General features: G+C 37.0%; 1 protein-coding gene across 3 annotated transcripts in view; it reads right to left on the bottom strand.

Annotated features, from left to right (window-relative positions):
- The window catches only part of GRIN2A (glutamate ionotropic receptor NMDA type subunit 2A), a 180,810-nt gene that overhangs the window by 47,975 nt on the left and 111,702 nt on the right, over positions 1–21,133 (bottom strand). For all 3 annotated transcript variants that reach the window (XM_061358300.1, XM_061358299.1, XM_061358298.1), the window contains exons 5-8: positions 18,377–18,491; positions 6,067–6,272; positions 4,478–4,646; positions 4,204–4,357 (exon numbers count right to left, since the gene is read on the bottom strand). In XM_061358300.1, the coding sequence (XP_061214284.1) occupies positions 4,204–4,357; positions 4,478–4,646; positions 6,067–6,272; positions 18,377–18,491 (644 nt within the window). The remainder of the gene's footprint in view (positions 1–4,203; positions 4,358–4,477; positions 4,647–6,066; positions 6,273–18,376; positions 18,492–21,133) is intronic.

A 21,133-nucleotide genomic window follows, 5' to 3' on the forward strand; every position in this document is an offset into this window, starting at 1 on the left:
GTACTCCTTTCCCTTGCTATTTTCTCTTATCATTGTTGTCGTTGGTGGTAGCGGTGGTGATTTGTATTGTACATTAGTTGCTAGACTGTTCTTATCTCAGCCCGTGGGAGTTGCATTCTTTCGATTCTCCTCCCCATCCCTCTAGGAGCAGGGAAGGGGGGGCAGCCCCTGGGGAGGGGGGGGGGGGGTGTGGGCCTCGATTGCTTCCATCCTGGCACCACTCACTGGGAGTGAGTGCACAAGCCGTCTGGCTGGGTTTAAACCACGACAGCCTGCAACAAAGATGTTGTTTTTAGCAATTGCAAACATCCTTTTTGAAAATCTCATTCTCGTCTGGAAGCAAATTTCTGAAATCAGAAGGTTTTTATGGAAAACTGAAAGTCAGATTGAAAGACAGAAATCCATGATTTAAATAAAAGATACAGGTTGGAACAGAAATCTAAACCCAGCTTCAAATACCAGGCTAAATACCAACTTTTTGAAAGGACTGGGTGTGGTAAGGATATGTGATCTCGTACATGATAACACGAAGTTCTTAAATATCACATTGCCCAATTCACACATTCTCTGTCATTTCAGGAGTCCCTGTGGTAGCTGTAGTCTAGCTGTCATGGTATAAGGATATATGTAAGAAATGTTTTGTATGGCAGTCATACCTCTTTACCAGATCAACTTTGTGGGGGCACTTTATATACTAATTTTGATGGAAAATGCAAGTGTGAGTGTGCTCCAAAGTGGGAGGAAAACAATCTTAATATGCTATTTCAAATTAGCACAGACTCAGAAGCACTTGAAATAAGAAGAAATCAGTGTGTTTCAATGCTTTGCCTGCGTTTGAAAGATGAGAAGGTTCCTCCATCCTAACTTCTTCATTCTTTGGATTTAAATTAAGATTTGAACCACTGAAAAATTCTTCCACCAGTGCAGGAAACTACTATAGGTGAGAATTGAGGTGTGCTAAATCCAAAAGCATAATCTGAACCTTGCCTGAGTTAGCATGAATGATTCACTCAGAACTAGAATGAAGTATAATTATTTGGGCCCAAGCATGGAAATATCTTCTTTCAACTAGTGTAATTGTTTGTTCAAAGAGAATAGTAAGTTAGTAAAATAACAAAATTCTTAAAAGCAGAGAAAGATCTGTTCAGATGCAGACAAGTAAAGGGTATTATGTAGCCAAATAGTTAATAACAAATATTTTATGAATTGATGTATTAACCAGATTAAATTGGAATTCACATAAAATTATACAATTTTGACAACATTCTGACTGAAGAAAGCAAGTTGATAAAACTCTTATCAAAAGCATCAGTGTAGAAACAGCAATGGTGATTTGTCAAAATCTAAATAAGGAAACGGGCAAAACAAGCAGATGTGAATAAGTGAGCTACAAATAACAGTTTAAGCAGAACTCTAATAATTTCAGCAGTCTGGTAAATAAGGTGGAGGATTAAAAGAAGCAATAGGAAAATAAAAAGCTATTTAGCAAGCAGCAAGACTGAACAACTACAAAATCAAAGGAATAACAAAGTCGATTTTCCTGTCATATTAGAAATCACATTCCACATTCAGCACTGCTCTTTGATTCTCAAAGGGCACAAAGCGAACTTCCCTCAGGCAAGCAGCAGGTTTCAGAAGAAGTTTTAGTAAAGCTATGATATGGCAGAAAAATACTAACATATGACCTGCCAGTGTATATTTCAAATGATTGGCAATGAAGAGCATTGAAAAATATACCGTACTTCACTAACTTTGAGGTTTACCAAAACAGTACTTAAAAAATACAGAGAATAAATAAGGGCATAGATTTCCTATTCCACCAATGCCTCCAAAACAGAAAATGGACCTCAATTATGAATTCTCACCCTCTTAAAAACATAGATACTTGGAATGGAGGTTTTCTTTATTTTGTTTGTTTAAGTAAAATTGAATCAGATGTCTACAGAATCTTTAAATAATTCATTTGTTGATCAAGTGTATATGAGTTGTAGTACAATAAGAAAATGTTTTAATGTGGATAAAATTCTCATTTGAAAAAGACACCTACATCAGAACAGAGCAGAAAGTGAGGAAAAGGATGTCAGCCCAGCAGTTCCTTAGATCTACTGGACACAACAACTGAATGGAAAATCTAATTCAGACAAAACCCTGTACCGGTCTACATTCATAGTAGCAAGTCACAAAAGCAGATATTTCATTAGGTGTCATCAAGTGCTATTAAAAAAATATTGTATTTGACAGATTTAAAAAAAATATTTTAAAAGAATGATGTAAAATGACTCTGTTCGTAGACATTCACTTAACTGAAACAAAATCAGTCTGTGAATAAATTCAGTTATCTGGCTGATAGTATTTTGCATGGCAAAGCACCTTACTACTCAAAATATACAGTCAATTCCAGTAAAGTGGAAGTTTTATCTACGTGTAAAAAGCCAGAACATACTTCTGAGAGCACGGACTTGATTTATTGCTACAAAAATTAGATTTCTTCAAAAGTAATGTTATTCTATAGAGCTTTATGAGATGGGGCTATTTACCATTTGAACTATATGTTCACCCAACTGAACAAATAACATTAAATGCATTTTAGAAATCTAAGAAATATGTTGTGGAAAATGCAGAAGTTGCCTCTTTTGATGGTAACTGTAAGTAGGTTTTTAAGAGATAAGCAGATTCTATAGTAAAAATCAACTGCATTTGCAGCACATTTAGAAAGCATTCCAGTACTTACAGTTCAAATGATAATTTCAACATGCTGCAACTGCAATTTAAAAAATGAATTATCTTTTGTCCTGGGTTCAGCAGTAGCAGTCATTTTACAAGTCAATTACTTAGAGAAATGAAAAGATACTATCTGAATACTTTTATTAAAATACAAACTCTTATAATTTAATTAAAAAGTCTTTAATTCGTTAAACAGAAATATTAAACCACCAACAAAATCTGTTTAGGTATCACTATGTTTGGAAAGTTATTTGATTACTCACTGTATTATACTTATTTGCATCATCCCTGTAATGTACCTTTATGAAACAGGCATGAGAAATAAGCTCTGTTGTTAAATGATGATTCTCATTCAAGAAAACCCAAACATTTGCCCACTTTTAGCTGATACTACACCAACATCTGCTCCTCGATGGCTACAAGCGATTTCAGTAGAAGTGAAGAGCTTGCACTTGGCAATCTAAAAGAAACCTACCATCAGTGATGAAAAAAAAGGCATCACTGGACTTGAACATACTAGACTGTTCCACAAGACATCTGGAAAATATGGCTGGATTTGGAGTTGTTTGGGTTTGTTTTTTTCTTTTCCAGTTTCACTTAAATGATTTTACCATCACTAGCACTATTTTTAAAAATATCTATTACTAGCACTATCTTTAAAAATACTGTCCCCAAATACACTATGAGGAACATAACAGCATTCCAGGCACTTTTGATCCACCTTATGGCTCATTCTCTTTTCAGATTCAGGTAAATTTAGGCTAAGCACTAAATAGAGAAGTAAATGCTAAACACTAGAAGAGAAGGAGAGGAAAATAATGAAAGGAGAAATAAAAAATTGAACAAGAAGCAAAGGAAAGAAGACCAAAGTCTTCTTTTTATATATATCCCATGTCCTTTCTGCTCAGCCTTTCATTTCTTTGCTATATCTCCACTGTTCAGCTGCATCATTACAATTCCACTGCTCAACTGCATCAATGGAGAAAACACTCAGAAGCTCTCCAGTGCAGTAGTACAGTGTTCAGAAGTCAGAGGGAACTGTTATTGAGTTAGCTGCCAGACCTCTTCTAATTATAAGGAAGTCTCATTTTGTTAGCTGTTCTTCAAGTTGTTTTTAAATTATTTTGTGACTGTGATTATTAAAAAGATATGAAACCATTTATAATTGGCTAAACAAGCATAACATAGTCTGCAGAGAAGCAGTTTTTGAGGAAGTAATTTTTCCAATTGACGATTTTGGGAATTCTTTTTTCACTTTGAAATAATTTGCTTTCACTCACTGCATCTGAAACCAACAGCACTATCTTCATGTGCTAATAGTCATGTTAATCAGCAGGTCAACACAGTACAAACTTCCTAATGAAGAATTCGAAAGTTGACAGAAACATGTCAATGCACCGTAAAGCTTAACGAACAATAAAACCTGCCCAACTCTATAGAAATGCAATTAAATGATCTGGATGGGTTGGAGAATCATACCTAGAAAAGCCGATGGTGAAACTGTGCCATTGCTCCGTGACACCATGACACTAATCCCAGTCTCAACAAATGGCACTGAAAAGTCAACCACTTCAGAGCGCTCTTCATTTATAGTGAGAGAACCCACAGCCATAACTGCACGATGGTATACCACCTGATCCACAAAGAGAAGACACCACCAATATTACTCAGTAGAGAATACCTCATTTCTCCAAAAGAATGAAGAACAAACATTGCTAAGTTCTTAAGAGATCTTTTACCTAACAGAACTTACTTCACCAATCATTCCATTCCACACATTATTGACTTTTTTGCCATGTTTCCCATTAGTCACCAAATACAGGTCATAGGTGAACTTGACAGTTTTAGACAACTTCTTCAAGATATCAATGCAGAATCCTTTGCAGCACTTCTTTACATTAGTCCCCTCATTAGTTGAGTTGCTGTCAACAGAGAAGAAAGACGAACATTTCTACTGGGAAAAACAGAAGAACCACAATAGCAAAATTCAGCATACTCTGAAATGACATTTTGTCATACTTGTGAGTGACCGTGTTTTCCTGAATCGATAGAGAAACAATCCACAGGACGCTTTATATGGTGTTTGTAGCTCTTACTAGTCATAACACAGTTCCTTGAGAAATAAATGGAAGATAATAGTAGACCTTTTATAACATGCTTTCTGCTTCAGCATCTAGCCTCTTGAACTTCTCCATCAAGACATAGTCTCCTCTCACTAATCTCTTTCTTAGAACTGGATTAAACATTTGTTACTTTTATTCTTAAAACAGAAGACTACATGTCATTTAGTAATTACAAAAATTCCCAACATGCATGTTACATAAAGGCACAGCAGTTCCCTGTACTGAAAATGAATGCTGCAGCTTTTTCTGTACATTGAGAAGGTGAATTTCAGGCCACCTTTGAGTGCAAACACAAGGGTTTCCCTTTATTTTTTTTTTTCTGAAATGTTAATTTCATGACTCCAGAACTTTCTAGTATAAGTGTCTTCAGAAGCCAAGAGAATATTTTAAAGCCTTCGAAAGAATTCAAAACTAAAATAAAACTAGTTTAAAACTTGACCAAGTACAGTTATGTCAAACGAAACATTTTTCTGGACTTCAGGAAACATGTACACAACCATTTAGGAGTCTCTGGAAATCTTCAGAAACTTGCCTTATAGTCCCTACCACCTGCTCAGTAAAAATGTTATTATAATCAGTTCATATATATGTAGGCTGAAGCACAGAATGGTGAATCAACACTAATAAATTCACAAAGATAAATTTTCCACTGATTTCTAATGACTCCTCCAAAGCAATCAAAGCAGGGGACTTGTCTCTATATGGTGTGTCACAGTGCTTTTTTATGCTGGAGTAGTTTATCCTGTGCCAAATTTCAACATAAACATACATTTTCAATAGGAGATACTCTCAAATTGTTAAAGAAAAATTAAAACAGGCATATTTCAACATAACTGGAAAGAATTCGAAGAGGACTCATTAAAGCAATCCTATTTTAGAATGCATTCTTCTTCCATGTGACTGAAAAAAGCTAATTCTAGTTGACTTTGAATTTGCTATACACTTACTATCTTGTTAATTCAATGTGAATTCCGTGTCTATAACCAGAACCTTTCAACTTATTTATATCAACAATAAAGAAGATATGCAATCAAGAGTATACAGTGTGGGAAATAGAAAAAGAAAGCCGAAATGAAATACAGAAGCAAAAGCAAAGATAGGAAGCAAGAGGAAAACAGCAAAGTATCAGAAAACAGTTATATGATGAAATAAGCAAATACAGGAATTCAGTTTTCACTCAGGAAAAAAAAAAAAAAAGGAATGCTGTGTATCTACTTACTTAATTTTGACAAATTTACGACATGGCACAGTATTTTTCTGGCAACTTTCCATCAAAGGATCCACATCCTCAACAATGACAAAGGGAGCCTCCTCCAGGGTGACAATACTCAAATGGTTATCGTCGGGTTCACTGTCTGCGAAAGAGCTGTACCTTGGCCAGACAGAGTACTTCAGGCTCAGGGAGTTGTTCTCCCATTTCCCCACCTGAAATGCCAAGATACACAGGCTGCTGATGTGCTGGTGTCTCGTTTGACAAATGAGAGCTAATATTAAATGTGCTGGGATACAGGTACAGGAAATTACATTGCAAAGATGGCTGACTTGGGGTTTTGTTATCAAAATTACTTAGAACTCTTCAGTAATTGCATGAAGTGAGAAAATGCACTGTTCTAAAGACAAATAAGGTAAAACCTTAAGAGATAACAGCTTTATAAAGCTGACTGACATCAGTTAACACTATAACCTGGCCATAGCTGTGCTGAAATTTGACATGCATCATTTCCATTTGAGCGAGAACAGCAACCACATACTCCACCTGTAGTCAGGACCATTTTGTAATAATGAAAAAAAATGTAATAAAAAAAAACAACCAACCAACAAACAAAACAAGCAGCAAACCAGAAAAATAAACTACCCCCCCACACATATAAATCAGATTGAGACGCAAAGTATCATAATATAATTTCTGCATCTTCTCAAAAAGAAGACCCTTTCATTCTTATGGTTTGAAAGCCATTGTGAAAGCCTTTATCATTGCGCCTGAGGCAGGCCAAATGACATTTCTAGTAAATACAATTGTGCATGATTTAATTCTTATTACAATTAACATATTTTATTCTGTTTCAATTAATGCCAACTTCTGAGGGAGTTTAAAAAAACACTCCCCACTTTACATTAAAATTGTCTATTTATTTACTATTATACTTTATCCCTTCTAAACTAAGCTACATTGCTTTCTACTCCCATAAGACCATAAAGGGGCATATGATTTAAATATTTTGAAAACTCTGGCACTTGCTTCTTCAGATTGTTGAACTACTTTATATCCATAATCCAATTGCAATATAAAATTGCATGTTCTATGCAAGTAGCAATGACAGATAATATAAACAAGCTATTAATCCACAACATTTATAATCTAATTCATTTGAATAATTTGTTAGTTGCTTAAGCTAAAAAACCATAACATAACCACGAGACTGCTAAAATATTTCTTTTTCAAGGAAAATGTTGGGAATTAACAGTACAATGACTTGTGTCCTAAAAAAACTGTAAAAAACTGTCATCTGCCTCCTGTCTTCTAAAGACTTAAAAAAAAAAATCACAAACATTTTCAAAGAACTTGATTTATTTCCATTCCTATCTAAGGAAGCATACAAGCACGTATCCTTTGCAGTTTCCTTTCCATCCTGTTTATAATTCAAGATGTTTTGCAGAACTTTAATGCAGGAGGCAGAGATATCAAATCTCTATACATTTAAAGAAGGAAACTAAAAGTATCTCAAGGGAATTAGGAATTCCCACCTAAATCAATGGGAACTGGGCACAGGATTTAACCAAAACACAATGGATGAAATCTGTGTGATTTCATACATGTGATTTCATACAAAAACTTTTTCATACATGGAGAAATGAACCTAACTCTGTGTGAGACAGTTATATTGCAAAAACAGTTGAATTATCAAGTTATGGTATATAACTGCATCCACAGCTTAGTCTGCACTGGTTTATATTAGCTTACATGGTGTTGTTCGTATCTATGCCATAAGTACACCATGAAGTTGGCCATCTGGAATGGGGAGATTTCCAGCCAGCTCGGTGCTTCAGTTGAACAGCAAATGTGCCAAGTAATAGGATGTATTTCAGAAGTGGAAAATGTGTCCGACCGTCTGCTTATTCCAAGCAGCAAGAAGAAACGAAACGTGACTGAGGCTCAGCTGCATTTGTGTGCTCAGGACTGTATAGTGGCAGCACCTGCCTTCCTAAATCACGCAGTACAGGATTCTGGGAGGAGGCAGATCTGCTGAGTCCTGAAGCACTGACTTCCCTCTGCAAGCCACCCTGCAGCTGCATCACTATCACATGGACCAACAGGAATGCGAGCTGCCCACCACAGTATGAGTTCACCTGGTCCTATCAAAAGTGTAATGACTGCTTGATGCTGTTGAGAAAGGAATCATGGTACTCTTTCATCCTTCAACTGGAGTAACTGCCATTTTATTATTCTGAGGAAGATATAACCAGTCGTATTATTAAACAGCTCATTTTGGGGAAATGCTAATTTGTTTTGATGTATTTTTACGGAAGGATTACATGTTGAGACAATCTCTAAAGTTAGATCCAAAATTCATCTGTTGCCTTACACTTATTTATCCAAATATTCACTCATTGTAAATTTATTTTAAAAAATAACTAAAAATTAAGACCTTGCCTTGGGTCTCAGGGGCATCCCTATTTCTCTGTCCAAAAAGGTCTAGCACTGCAGTCCCAGAGTGTTACAGTGATTTCATCTGGACTTTATGGTATACAAATTGCATGTACATTGCAAGTAATCCCTGCTACCACCAGCACAGTGTCAGAAAGGACAATGAAAAAAACTACAAGAGAAAGATGTCAATATCATGAAGAATGGTAGAAAGTAGAGGGTAAGAGTTTTATGCAATTAAAGCACGTAATTGAAACATGGTAGGATTTTAATATTTTTATTAGAAGCCTTTTAGCTTGTGCAGAACTAATTATAGCATTGTTACTAAGCATATGAATGGTATTACTTCTTTATGAAGATACAATGTTTTGTATCTTCATCTATTATTTCGTTCTTTAAACATCCTTGTGCAATTGATAATATCCCTTTGTTACAGAGTGAAGGGTTGAAATGACACAGAAAAGATGCAGAATAAGCAAAACTAAAACATGAGCATGTTCCCATTACAAAAAAAACCAGAATTTATGAAATTGCATCCCTATGTAGGTGTCCTGCAGGATCAGCTTTTATGTCGCATTAGTCAGATCTAGTATTACTTCCAGTCAATATCTGTTTTGGATGCCTTTAAAACTTTCAAATGCTTAGGGAAAAAACCAACAAGTTATAACAACTACACGTGCTCATGGTATTTTAGAACATTACAAAGAGGTCTGCTCTGCTTGTAAAGTCTAAGAATTAGTGTGCAAACCTAAATGGTCAAGGCCAGGCTGGACAGAGTCTTGGGTGACATGGTTTAGTGTGTGGTGTCCCTGCCCATGGCATGAGGGTTGGAACTAGATGATCTTAAGGTCCTTTCCAACCCTGACTATTCTATGATACCTTGTTTTGTCCTTTTTCAACACTGACTGGTAAGTGGCTTACCAATGACAACGAAGCAAAATATCTGAGGTAAAAGCAGCATTCCAAGTCCTGGTTTCACCTGTGAAGGTCACTACAAATACTCTAGAATATAAATAAAGTTCATACCTAAAATCTGAAAAGTAGAATATGAAAAGTTCAGTTGCTGTTCTCAGTAGGAGACAACAGTGATATTTGAATAAAACATTTCACAGTGAAACAGTTTACCAACCAGACAGCTTCAAAATTCAATTGCCTCCAGTGTTTTGCAGCACTCATTTTCAGTGTGCTACTTCATGAGCATGATAACTACTGATGAAATGCACTGAACATGGCATCCTCAAACAAAATCCAAGCATCTAGGTTTGAGGTAAAGGTTTAAATTAGCTTGCTTACCTACTAATATCAGTACCCTGATTCTTCATGCAATATTTTCTAATTTTAATGACAGGTGATCGGAGCATTAATTTGCAGGTAAAACTACAAACCTCAAATACGGAACAGTAGTGAACAGTAACTCTGCACACTGTTAGCAGAGACTAAAAACAATTTTCATGGCCAGTCCGTCAGACTAACAGGTCCACAAAAATAAAATAGTGGTAAATTTACACAAGGATAGAAACACACTGCCTCTGCTGTGGAGATGTTACCACTACAATGAAGAATTACTATCTTATTCTTTCCACCTGCTGCCTCAAACTTCTTACTTGTACTCAGTCTTAAGGGAACTCTTTGCCGTTCAGAAGCTTTTTCTCATCTCTCAGTCTTCAAGCCATAGCTGCTTGGAAAAGGGTAGTCTGAGAACAAAAGGGAGTTAAAATACTGCACAGGCCGTTTGCCAGAATTACCTTTTGACAGGATGGGAGATGGGTAGAAGAAAAGTGTGTTGTTCACTGTTAAAAGCATAAACCCATCATTTGAAATAGCTTGTAAACAGAAATAGAAATGTTTTAATAAAGACATTGTACTCACAATTCTGCATTTGCTATCTACATGCTAATTTCTACATGCTAGAAATACATGCTAATTTATCAGAATATGTAGAGATAAACTTTAGGTGAAAGAATTTAAACTACCCCAATCCATTCTTTCATCTCTTTTTGTTCAGGTTACTGATTCATAGAATTTGAAATTTTAACTTTTTATTTTTTTTTCCCCTCTAAAAAAACAGAATAAAAATATTTTTAAGATTCCAAAACATTGTGTTTGTCAGGATAACCATTTTTTCCTAGGTCCTGAAGGCAAGACCAGGCAAGCCCAGAGAGCTCGACTGAAAGCACAGCTCAGTAACACTAGGCAACCAGAGACACATTCCAAGAATAATCTCACATATTTGAGCCAGTGTGGCAGGCCCAGCCATCCTGAATTTAAATGAAGCCAGTATAAGATAAAACATTTATACTCAGTATAGACACTTCCTAATGACAAGAAATTAGACGAATGAGGGCAGTTTGCTCAGTCTTATCTGCATCCCTTTCCTCTGTCTTGAAAGATTAAGAATATTTAAAATTCCCATCAATGCCCATTTTGGCGTAACTCAAAGGCATCTTCACCTGCAACCATCTGCTGTTTCAAAATCCTATGTGCTGACGAATAATTTCCTCAGCACCTTAAGGCAGATGTAGAACATGGGAAAAAATATAGCTACTTTTGGAAATCATGTTCTGTTAAATGTGTAAAATCTCTCATTTAGGTAACATGGCTTTTTTAGAATGACAGCCATTTAATAGAGCATTAAATAAAGTGCAGAAAGAATATTTGGACTTCTGGATTATGAAACCTGAAAGATGAAATTAATGAATAGTTCAAAGACAGGTCTGAAAATTTGATTTAGGCATTCAAACTTAAACTGAATTAACTAAATTTAGTTATGCCCTATAGCAAGTCATGCAGTGGAGAAGAGAATAGCATGCTTAGAGTGCAAAGAACACAAAAGTGTATCTAGAAATAGAGCCTCCTAAGAATCCAATTAATATTACTAGAAATCCAATTAATATTACTAGAGAAATAAAAAGTGAAAATGAGCTTATTCACAGCAGATACACTGGAATATCTGCATTGCTAGATTCAAAAACCAGAAGGGGAAGGTAAACTGCATTAAGAAAGATTTTAAAGTCATAAACACCATAATATGTATTTGTAAAACAAACATTTTTCTTAATAAGAAAATTCATGCTGAGGATAATGCTCAAAAAATGCAGGCATGCTCCATCACAGAACTGTCAAAAACTGCATGCAAATACTTTTACTCTACTACGCAGAAATGCCACAAAAATTGGAGAGATTTATGGTAAGTTTCTGTCATTCTTAGTTAAAATTGGTAATGATGTGGCCTTGATCCCAGAGAAATACAGAAGATGGCCCTCATTTGAAAAAAGGGCAACAGAATCATTTTTGGGAAGAACCCTGGCCCAAATTATAAAAATCCTTATTTATGGCCAAAAGACTTTGGTACTTTTGTAAAAAATACTATTTCAATAGTGAATCAAATACTTTGTATACATATATTTTATATATATATTTACTTCATATATTACTTAGTTCTTTCAATATCCTTGTGCAATTGATAATATCCCTTTGTTACAGAGTGAAGGGTTGAAATGACACAGAAAAGCTAAGGAATAAACAAACTAAATTCACTATTGTATGTGCAAAACTTAGCTTCAAGTACAGACTTGCAAAGGTACATGTATCACTTTCTTTTGAACTTGTACATTCTTTCCTATTTTCTTCATCTTCATACGAAGCCTGGAATATTCGGTTTGGTTTAATCTCTACAGGATACAGGAAGGAAAGCAGAAAACAGCTGAGAACGCAGAAGAGCTTGTTTGATGTCAGGCTGAATTAGCAATCAGAGAGCACTCACCTCATCCACAGTTGCCTAAAGCGCATTACAAACTCCCTGTATTACATACACAGTTTGACCATTCCATGCAGCCTCTTTATCTTTTGAAGACTGCAGGTAAGGACGGTGATAATGAAGTATTTGGTGTGTTTCTGTGGAACAGGTAGGTAAATACAGCTAGCCTAAGAAAGACATACAGCTTGCAAGCTTACACATTGCTGTACCCCATGAAGACCCCCTCTCCCACTGCACCCTGAAATAGTCTCTAAATAACACATGGATCTCTGACAAACTCCTAATCACTCACCGTTGCAGAGACCATCATACAGAGAAAAAGAGCAAGGCCAGATCCTGAGCAGAGAGAGAAAAGAGCAGAGTATGTTCTCCCTTACGTGCCAGTGCTGGCATGAAAACGAAGTCTGTCACACCGGCACATCTCACAGAAAAAAAATAACTCAGTCCTGTCACCCCCTTCCCAGCAGATGGGATCTGTACACAATATACAGACATCATCCTTTTGTAAGAAAAAATGTTACATGACAACATGGATACTAAATGCACTCCCAGGACCAAACTAAACCTTTGAAAAGAGAAGTCTTCAGGGATGTTCTTTCCACGCTAAACACACATACATATTGCAAACATACTTTCTGAGCTGTCCCACTTTTGTGAAGAAAACGATGTTGAGCAAATGCAAAATCTAACTGATCTTGCTTCATATAAAAACTATTTGGTACTTTTACTTCATCACACTTTTCTGCTCCCAAGGAAGAGCTACCCTGGCAGGTTTACAGCCAATAACTAGAAAGCATAAATTGAGTTTGTTGCGTTAACAATAAAAGCAGCTGCAGAACAAAGCACAAGAGCAAAATCCTTCCTCCAGATGCAGCATCTGCTGCGTACCTTCTGCTGCAAATCTTTGTGTCACTTCATGGGTCTGAAGGTCCGTATTACAGAATGCCAGCTAAATTTAAATGATAAAATATGATGTGAGCATTTTCATGTCTTATTGATAGAGAGTGTTTTACAGTCCTGTGTGGTCTGAAATGCACATTTAAAGACACTGAAGCTGTCAAAATTTGCTGCAAAGTCTCATGCAGGTTCTGCAAATGCAGGGCCCTTCCCTCATGGCTGCTCCTGCAGCTGACAGGAAGGGCCCAGCACTGCCATAAACACAGCACCCAGAGAGAGAATAAACAAACAGGAGAAAGAAAAATTAACACCTCTCATGGCCTCATTTATCAGCATAGAATTAGTTGATAAATGAGGATTTGGCACTCACCAAATCCTCAGCAGTTAGTATAGTTTTGGTACTGGGAAATGTGCCATTTCACTCTATGTAGCGCAAGAGTTCAAACTCAGGCCAAAGCAGCCATTTTATGAGGTAAAAGCAAAGAGCTAAACAAATTGACACCTTCCTCCTCCTCCCAGTGAGGGATGACTTTCTGTCAGCTCTGCACTCAGTCAAGATCTTACAGCTCTCCAGAGATGTCCAGGTAGCCATACCCTGACTTCCAGAGAGGAAGAGCTGCCCTGAAAGTCCTCCTACTCTTTAATCCCCTCTTTGATACTAGCTGTAATCAACAGGAGTGAAGCACGCTTTACCACTGCTTTCCAGTAGCTGCGACTCCTTTACAGCAGCAGACAGGAGGGAACCATCCTCCTTGGGAATGCGATTTAAGAAATTCTGCATGATAATTGATGTAATTCAAACAATTCCATACAGAAAGGCCAAAGGAAGGGCCTTTCAGCTAAGTAAAAGCTCACTGATACAGAAACAATATGCAATTTTCACTCGACACTAAATGTCAGGCTAGGCACATTTACAGGAAGACTAAATACACTAAGCAACAAGGATGGAACAAAGAAAATGACAAGCCAGCAGATGTTAAAGAGCACACTGTTTCTGCTATGAGCAAATACATTATGTTAGGCCAGAGAGCCATTCACAAAAGATATACCAGCAGATGGATGATTAGATAATGCAATTTCATCTGTTCTAGTTAAAACAGATGCATTTTTTTACAACTTTTAGGGAATGTCTATCGTGAAGCATCAGGATCCTTCAAATATCACGATCCCTTCTCTGAAATCAATTAAGATGTCATAAGAAACTGCCCTGTACCATCTAAGTGACTTTTTATTACAATAGAACGCTGACAAAAACCTCTGTCAGCAATCTGAGTGTCAGGTTTTTCAGTTCTTGTCTAGTGAAGTTTCAGCTATACCTTTAGATAAAATAGCTGTCTTTTCTCAGCTACATGATGGTGGATGTTAGTAGCCAGATGGAGCTCTCTGTGAAGACCTTGGTTCATTTATTCCAGGCAGGAATTGCGTGCCCTCTGCCCACTCATTCCTACTTAGAGGCAAATGTGTACAACTTCACACAGAGCTTGTAAATCTGGCATATACCAGTTAATCAGAGCACAATCAAGTTCCACATTAAATCCTGCATTAACAGAAAGTGGAAGATGATTGGTTATGTTTACAATAAACCCAGATGTAAATAATAGTTCTTGCAGTGGCATTTAACTTGCAGTTGTGCCGTGTAGTTCCCATTACTGTTGCTTCTTGTAAAAACTCAGTGGCTACAAAAATATAAGACATTTGTATTTCACAAATCCACCCAGAATACAGACCAGCATAGTTATGTTATCTGTATCTACCCATGGGAGCACCAGAAAAAATTGTTTTTACCCTGAAACACATCTTCACACATAGAATACACTCATCTTTAAATGTTATACAGTCCTCCCTTCCTTACTTAACATATATAATCTGCACAGTTAATTAAACCATGTAATTTTGCCCCTGCTAACTTTATTCTAGTATATTATTTTAATATTGGATTGATTGGTTTTATTTCCTCATTAAACAGGACTAAAAAACGCTAACAGACTAAACTTTTCAGTTCAGTGAAGTTAATGGGCAAGGGATGAGACTTAGGTCACACCTCACTAAGATAACCTTAATGGGGGAGATGCAGGTGGTACTGCTGGACCTCTGAGGACTTTTTAGCACTAGGCACAGTGTTCCTGCAGTGCTTTGGTGATATTTGGGCAACACTGACAAATTTGAGGTTTCACTGAAACAAGCACATTAAGCTTATCTTCTTAAAAATCTCTTGCCAGAAAACAGCAGCCCCTGTGCCTGTCAAGATTAGCAGCAAGAATATGAACATTGATGTCAGAATTTTGAGTAGCTGCTTTAGGACCTGTCACAATATCTTGCTGGATGCATGCTTGAACATGCCCAAAATTGTTTTTCAGTCTTCAAACTATTACCATTCAACCAGCTTTTTTTAGAATCTGATATTGGACGAATCCCTCACTCAAGACATTTACATGTGAAATTATGACCTCAAACTTTTGATACTGAGTCATTTGTAAAGAAAAAAACCAACTTATTTTTCTAGGAAGGCATCTCCATTTTCTTAGAGATGTATGGTTCAACTATGGTTGAACGGATTTGCTATAACCTCAAGCTTCGAGTTAAATATATCAATTTTGCCACCAAGAGAAACTGTATTTAAGTAAAAGCAGATTATTATATTAAACCCAAAGAAGAATGTGTTTTAATATTAAATCTTGCACTTTCAGAAAAATAATGAGTAAAAACATCTTCACATAAACCACAATTAGTCTTTCTTACATAAATAATAAAACTCGCAATTTCTATGTACATTAGTTACATTACAAGGATTAGAAAGCTGTTATTGTCAGTTTTTCACATGAATAAATCATTTAATTAGATTCTAGGAATTATGCTTTCCATATAAGATTGAGGATATTTGATAAGACTTCAATAAAACAGTTCTGTGATACTGCAATACTGTCACTGGAAGTAAAACCATGTGCCTGTTTGGAAATTCAGAGCAGGAAATGTTAGATTTCAGATGAGTAACTTTGACAGTTTTAAAATTGAAAAAAAACAGTGCAAGGAGAAAGAAACAAGGAGAAAGAAACTGGCCAAGAGACATGGGGTGAGAAAGAATGTTGAGATGATGCTGGAAAAATGTTCAAATAAACCAGGGGTTGGGCGAGGGCCTTCTCATGCCTGTAAGTCAGAGGAACTGCCCTATTACATCTGAAGTTCACACTGATGCCCTGCTGATATAAGTGTGGGGTGCTCTGAGATAGCTGGGGGCTACATCCAGCTTGCCAGGGTAAGTGATTAGTCAGTTTATTTGTCTTCATCCACATAGGCAGGGATCAGCTTGTGGTAGAAGAATAATTCTGGTGGTGACAGCCCGTTCTTGGCTGCCTTTCACTTCTCCCCTCTGACATAATTAAACCTGGCCCCCTTCCCGTAGTCCTACAATAGCGAAGCAGACATGAAAGCTGCTGCTAGGGCAGGCTGTCTCTACTGAAGTAACTTGGCAGGCCTGCTAACAGAAAGGCTCTAAAGCAAAGGGGCAGCTAGGAGTAACTGCATATAGTTTTTTTCTGGGCAGGAGCTCCCCTTCAGTCACTCCTCTCTTCCTCCTAGAAGCCCCCCAGCACAGCAATGAACAGGAAGGGATTTCCCAGGTAGAAAACTGCGCAACTGGCAATGTAAGCATCAGCCTACCGAGGTCTTGTAGCCCAGGGCAGCAGGTGGAGCGTTCACTGCTGCCATACAACATGCACAGCTAGACAGAGCAAAACCTGCACTAAATCTTCCATTCTCTGACAGGGGAGTCACCTGAAGGTTAAAAAAGGCTCAAGTTATTTCTTAGACATAATGCCACTTCATATATCCACCCTTTCCTTGCTGTTGTTAGCTCTTTTTTCAAAAACATCAAGCCTATCTCCCTGTTCCTTTGAATGGCCTCTTTAGAGAAGTTTCAAGATACAAAATGCGCATAAGCATTGTTGGCTGCCTCTCTAACTGTCTTCTCCCTTTTGTGCTTCATACTAATATTCCTCATGTGCTTCACACTAATATTCCTCAAGTAGCAGAACACTTTTTCCACAACTTTATATAGGGTATGCAGACTGTTGTAGAATTTTAAAATAGGGTAAGACATTTTCGTAACAGTTATTGAGCAAAAGATTCCTCCAAAGATTCAGATTGGCATGTTTGGATAGGATTAAATTTATCCAGAGAATTAAATTTGCATCAAATGAACATAAAAAAAATACATAGCATAATCTAGGACTACTCCCTGTGGTTTTACATGACTAGCATATTTACTGAGATGTCCTTCAGTAATTCTTGTTTTGTCATTATTATTCAACATCATGAAGAGTCTTGCAGTCTTACAAACTGGAGTTTTAAGTTGACTTCATGGGATCCAACAGATATAAGAAAAAGAGTTCATAGATTTCAGCAGCAATTTAGATAATACAGGATCATGCTTTATGAATTTAAATTAAAACTGGTGGATGATACAGGTGTATTTTTTCCTATAGTTTCATATTGCAAACAGTTTCTAAGCTTCCCTGTTTTTAAAACACAGGACCACAGGTAACCTGCAAACCTGAGAGCCAAAACAGTCACAGGCTGAGGTGAGAGTTTTATAGAAAAAAAACTCATTGTAAACTTTTATTACTCACATATATGATTAACCCTGATACCAAGACACTTTTTCTTGTAGTCTATATAGAGGCTTATGAAGATTACTTGCCTACCAGGAGAACACAAGTCAAGATTCTGAACTTCTTAGGTACACATTACACAGATTATCCTCTAATTCACAGAAATTTCACAGGTTAAAAAAGAACGTATTTTCACTCACTCTAAATTGTGTCAAAGAAAACAAAACCAAGCAAAAAAAAAACAACCCTGACTGAAGCTGTCAAGATATACAAATCCATCCAAATTTAGGCAGGTAAGGCCCAAGTTTCTGGAGATATTTCAGTCACCAGTTTTATTTTACTGAATAGTATAAAGAAATGCAAGGTGTGTTTCACCTTCAGAAATCTTCTGAAACCCACATGGTTTATCTTCACTGATGTGTTGTTTTCCCTGTTAAAACTCCTTATACGTACTGAGAATCAGGTAAAATTAGCTTTTCTGAACTGTTGTGACAAACCTGCTACAGCAGAGTATCATCATTGATATCCATGATGTTAATCTGTCTACTTGTCACTAATAGGGTTCTACCAAGTCTCTCCTAGCTCCCATCACATCTTTCACTCAGAGATAATGGATGCTCACCTTTTCCCACTGGCGATCGTTGTTGAGTACTATCACCACCAGTCTGGGGTGTGCTTGATAACCATCTGCCGTGAAGGACAGATCTTTACCTTCCCAAGTCACATTCATCATAAACCTAGAAGGCAAGGAAAAAAAGTTCATTAAAAAATTAATGAGCAGTGAAGCCGTTAATGAGCAAGTTAGTTCAGTACCAGAACCACTGATGAAACACATGCACCAAATCCTGGCAATGCTGTGAAAAGCCTACATCTGCAACATGGGGAGCTGGAGCATTTCAAGGCAGTCCACAGCAGAAGATAAAGCAGAATATTGTTTACATACGATTTTTAATGCAGACATAATTTTTAAATCAGCTTCCATTACATCAGCTCTGCATGTAACATTATACTGCTGCCTCACTATGAGTAAGTGCTTGTAAGGTAAATGCTTCTAGTCTGGCTTCACCTGTTTAAAACTCCACGAGTCCTGTCAGCCCTTTCTGACACCATAGCTATACACAGCTTGGACACTTGGATAAATTCCATTAATACCTTCAGCCAAAAGCAGATATGAAAACTTTGATAATATTTCAGTTATTTCAAAAATTAAAGTATTTTAAAATAATTTTTGGATTGAGGTTACTTTTCCATAGTTTCCAAAAGATATATAAACTACTTAGCACTTTGACTAGAAAAGGAAATAGAGGGACTCTGAATAAAATGTACAGGAAGAAGAAGGAATTTTTAAAATTTTGTGGAGAATCATAGAATGGTTTGGGTTGGAAAGCACCTTAAGATCATCCAGTTCCACCCCCTCCTGCCATGGGCTGGGACACCTCACACTAGACCATGAAGCCCAAGGCTCTGTCCAGCCTGTCCTTGAACACTGTCAGGGAAGGAGCAAAACGTAGGTCTGATCCCACAGTACCTGCCTTTACACTTACCTGCTTGGGCAATGAATCGATAAGATTGTGGATTTACCACAGGCTCTTTGTTCAGCTACAAAGGAGGACATTCATACAACTGAAAATTTTGGATGAATTTATGTCAACAGAAGGAAATTACCCTCTGCTACAACAAGAGGTACCTCTCCCAGGATGTGCCATAGTACTCCTGATTGCTTCTTCTGTTCTCTATTGCCACACTAACCTGCATGTTCCAAGGACAGAGAGCAACCACTTACAAGCAATCCTGCCATAAGCAGTGATCAGATAATCTCTACCAGGTCATTCTTGAATCATTAGAATTTATACCAATTCTAACACAGCCTATCTAGTTTATCCACTTCCGTATTAATATGCATAGGGTTTCATTTCTAACTCTGGCTTTTCATTTATCATTGAATTGTGTACTCTCTTTTCCAAAGCATTGTCCTTTCATTGAGTCAGAAATACTGTCATCCTGTCCATCAAACAAAGTCAACTGTCCTCAAAAATTCCCACAGACTTATAACTAAGTTGATAATATTTAATTATTAACTGTTATGATACAATGCTGTTGTTGATACTATTAATATTTGTGTTCCACACAGATTCAGAGTTTCCCAATAAGAACAGATTGTTCCCACTATTCCAGGGTCAGAAAGAGTGATGAAAAACTGCAGGTTTTTTTTTAAAAGCAAAAATACAAGGAATTTACTGCCAAGGGTCTGAAATACCACAACACACAGGTTAAGCTCGCCACACTGTGATATTGAAATATCTATCATTTTATACATTATCTGAAAGAAAATCAGGCATGAGAGGGAAGAGCATAAAAAAAGCTTGTATTGACATTGGTGTTCTTTGGTGATGTTGGAAACAACTCTAGACCATCAATGTAAGCCTGACAGGGCTACCAGCGGGTGAGGGGTAAAGATGCAATTCAGAATCTTGGAGATCTCATGGCACATCAAGAAGATACTGTGCCCTCCTCCACCCCATATCCATGGCCTGGAGTTAATTACACTGAATTACACTCAATTCTCAGTGTACTTCATTGAAAGAAATTCAGTCCAACCTTTCACCTAGCTGCTTTCCTTCAGGAATTCAATAAACACCAATACCACTCCATCCTGCAGACAGATGTGTTTGAAGGACATTAAAGTTACTTTAACTGTTCACACATTGCTCTATACCATTTTGCCCACAAGAAACTGCTACTGGCTTACATGTTTGCTTTGAAGTTTTGTTTTGGGTGTTTTGGGGGTTTGGGATGCTGCTGTTGTTGGGGCTTTTTCCCCCCTTTTTTATTTTATTTTGATTGTTTGGTTTTAGGTTTGTTGTTTGGATTTTTTGGTAACAGTAGTAGTAACATGGTCTCCTGGTGAATTTGACAGATCAAATTCTTCAGCTCCATATTCAAAGGTTTTGCATTGACATAGCTGCCTGAAAATCCCAATAGCTGAACACTAAATTAAAGTGTACAGACCCAGAAGCAACAACAGCATTGTATCATAACAGTTAATAATTAAATGTGCACTGCCCTAAACAGTCATATTAACATCATCCAGCACCCGTTTGACAGCAATTTGTAACTTCACTCCCTGTAATAACTCAGATTTTGTGACAGACTGGCGGTGTGAAAATTTTCCCCTTGGCAGAATTCAGCTTTTCAGTTGAACTAATTTCCCAGATATTATATTTTTCATCCAGCACTGAAAGAGCTTGCTTGGGAATAAAAACCTTGTTTGCCACCTTGAGAGGAAGTGGCAATTCACCAAACAGAATTTCCTTGTACATACATGTAAGAAACCAGAATAATGTTTGCTCACTGCTGAAAATCTAATGCTTTGTGACCC

The sequence above is a fragment of the Neopsephotus bourkii genome, unplaced genomic scaffold, assembly GCF_033783945.1.
Source record: "Neopsephotus bourkii isolate Nb327-2 ecotype Australia unplaced genomic scaffold, CSIRO-AGI_Nbou_v1 NB_940, whole genome shotgun sequence".
Classification (NCBI taxonomy): Eukaryota; Metazoa; Chordata; class Aves; order Psittaciformes; family Psittacidae; genus Neopsephotus; species Neopsephotus bourkii.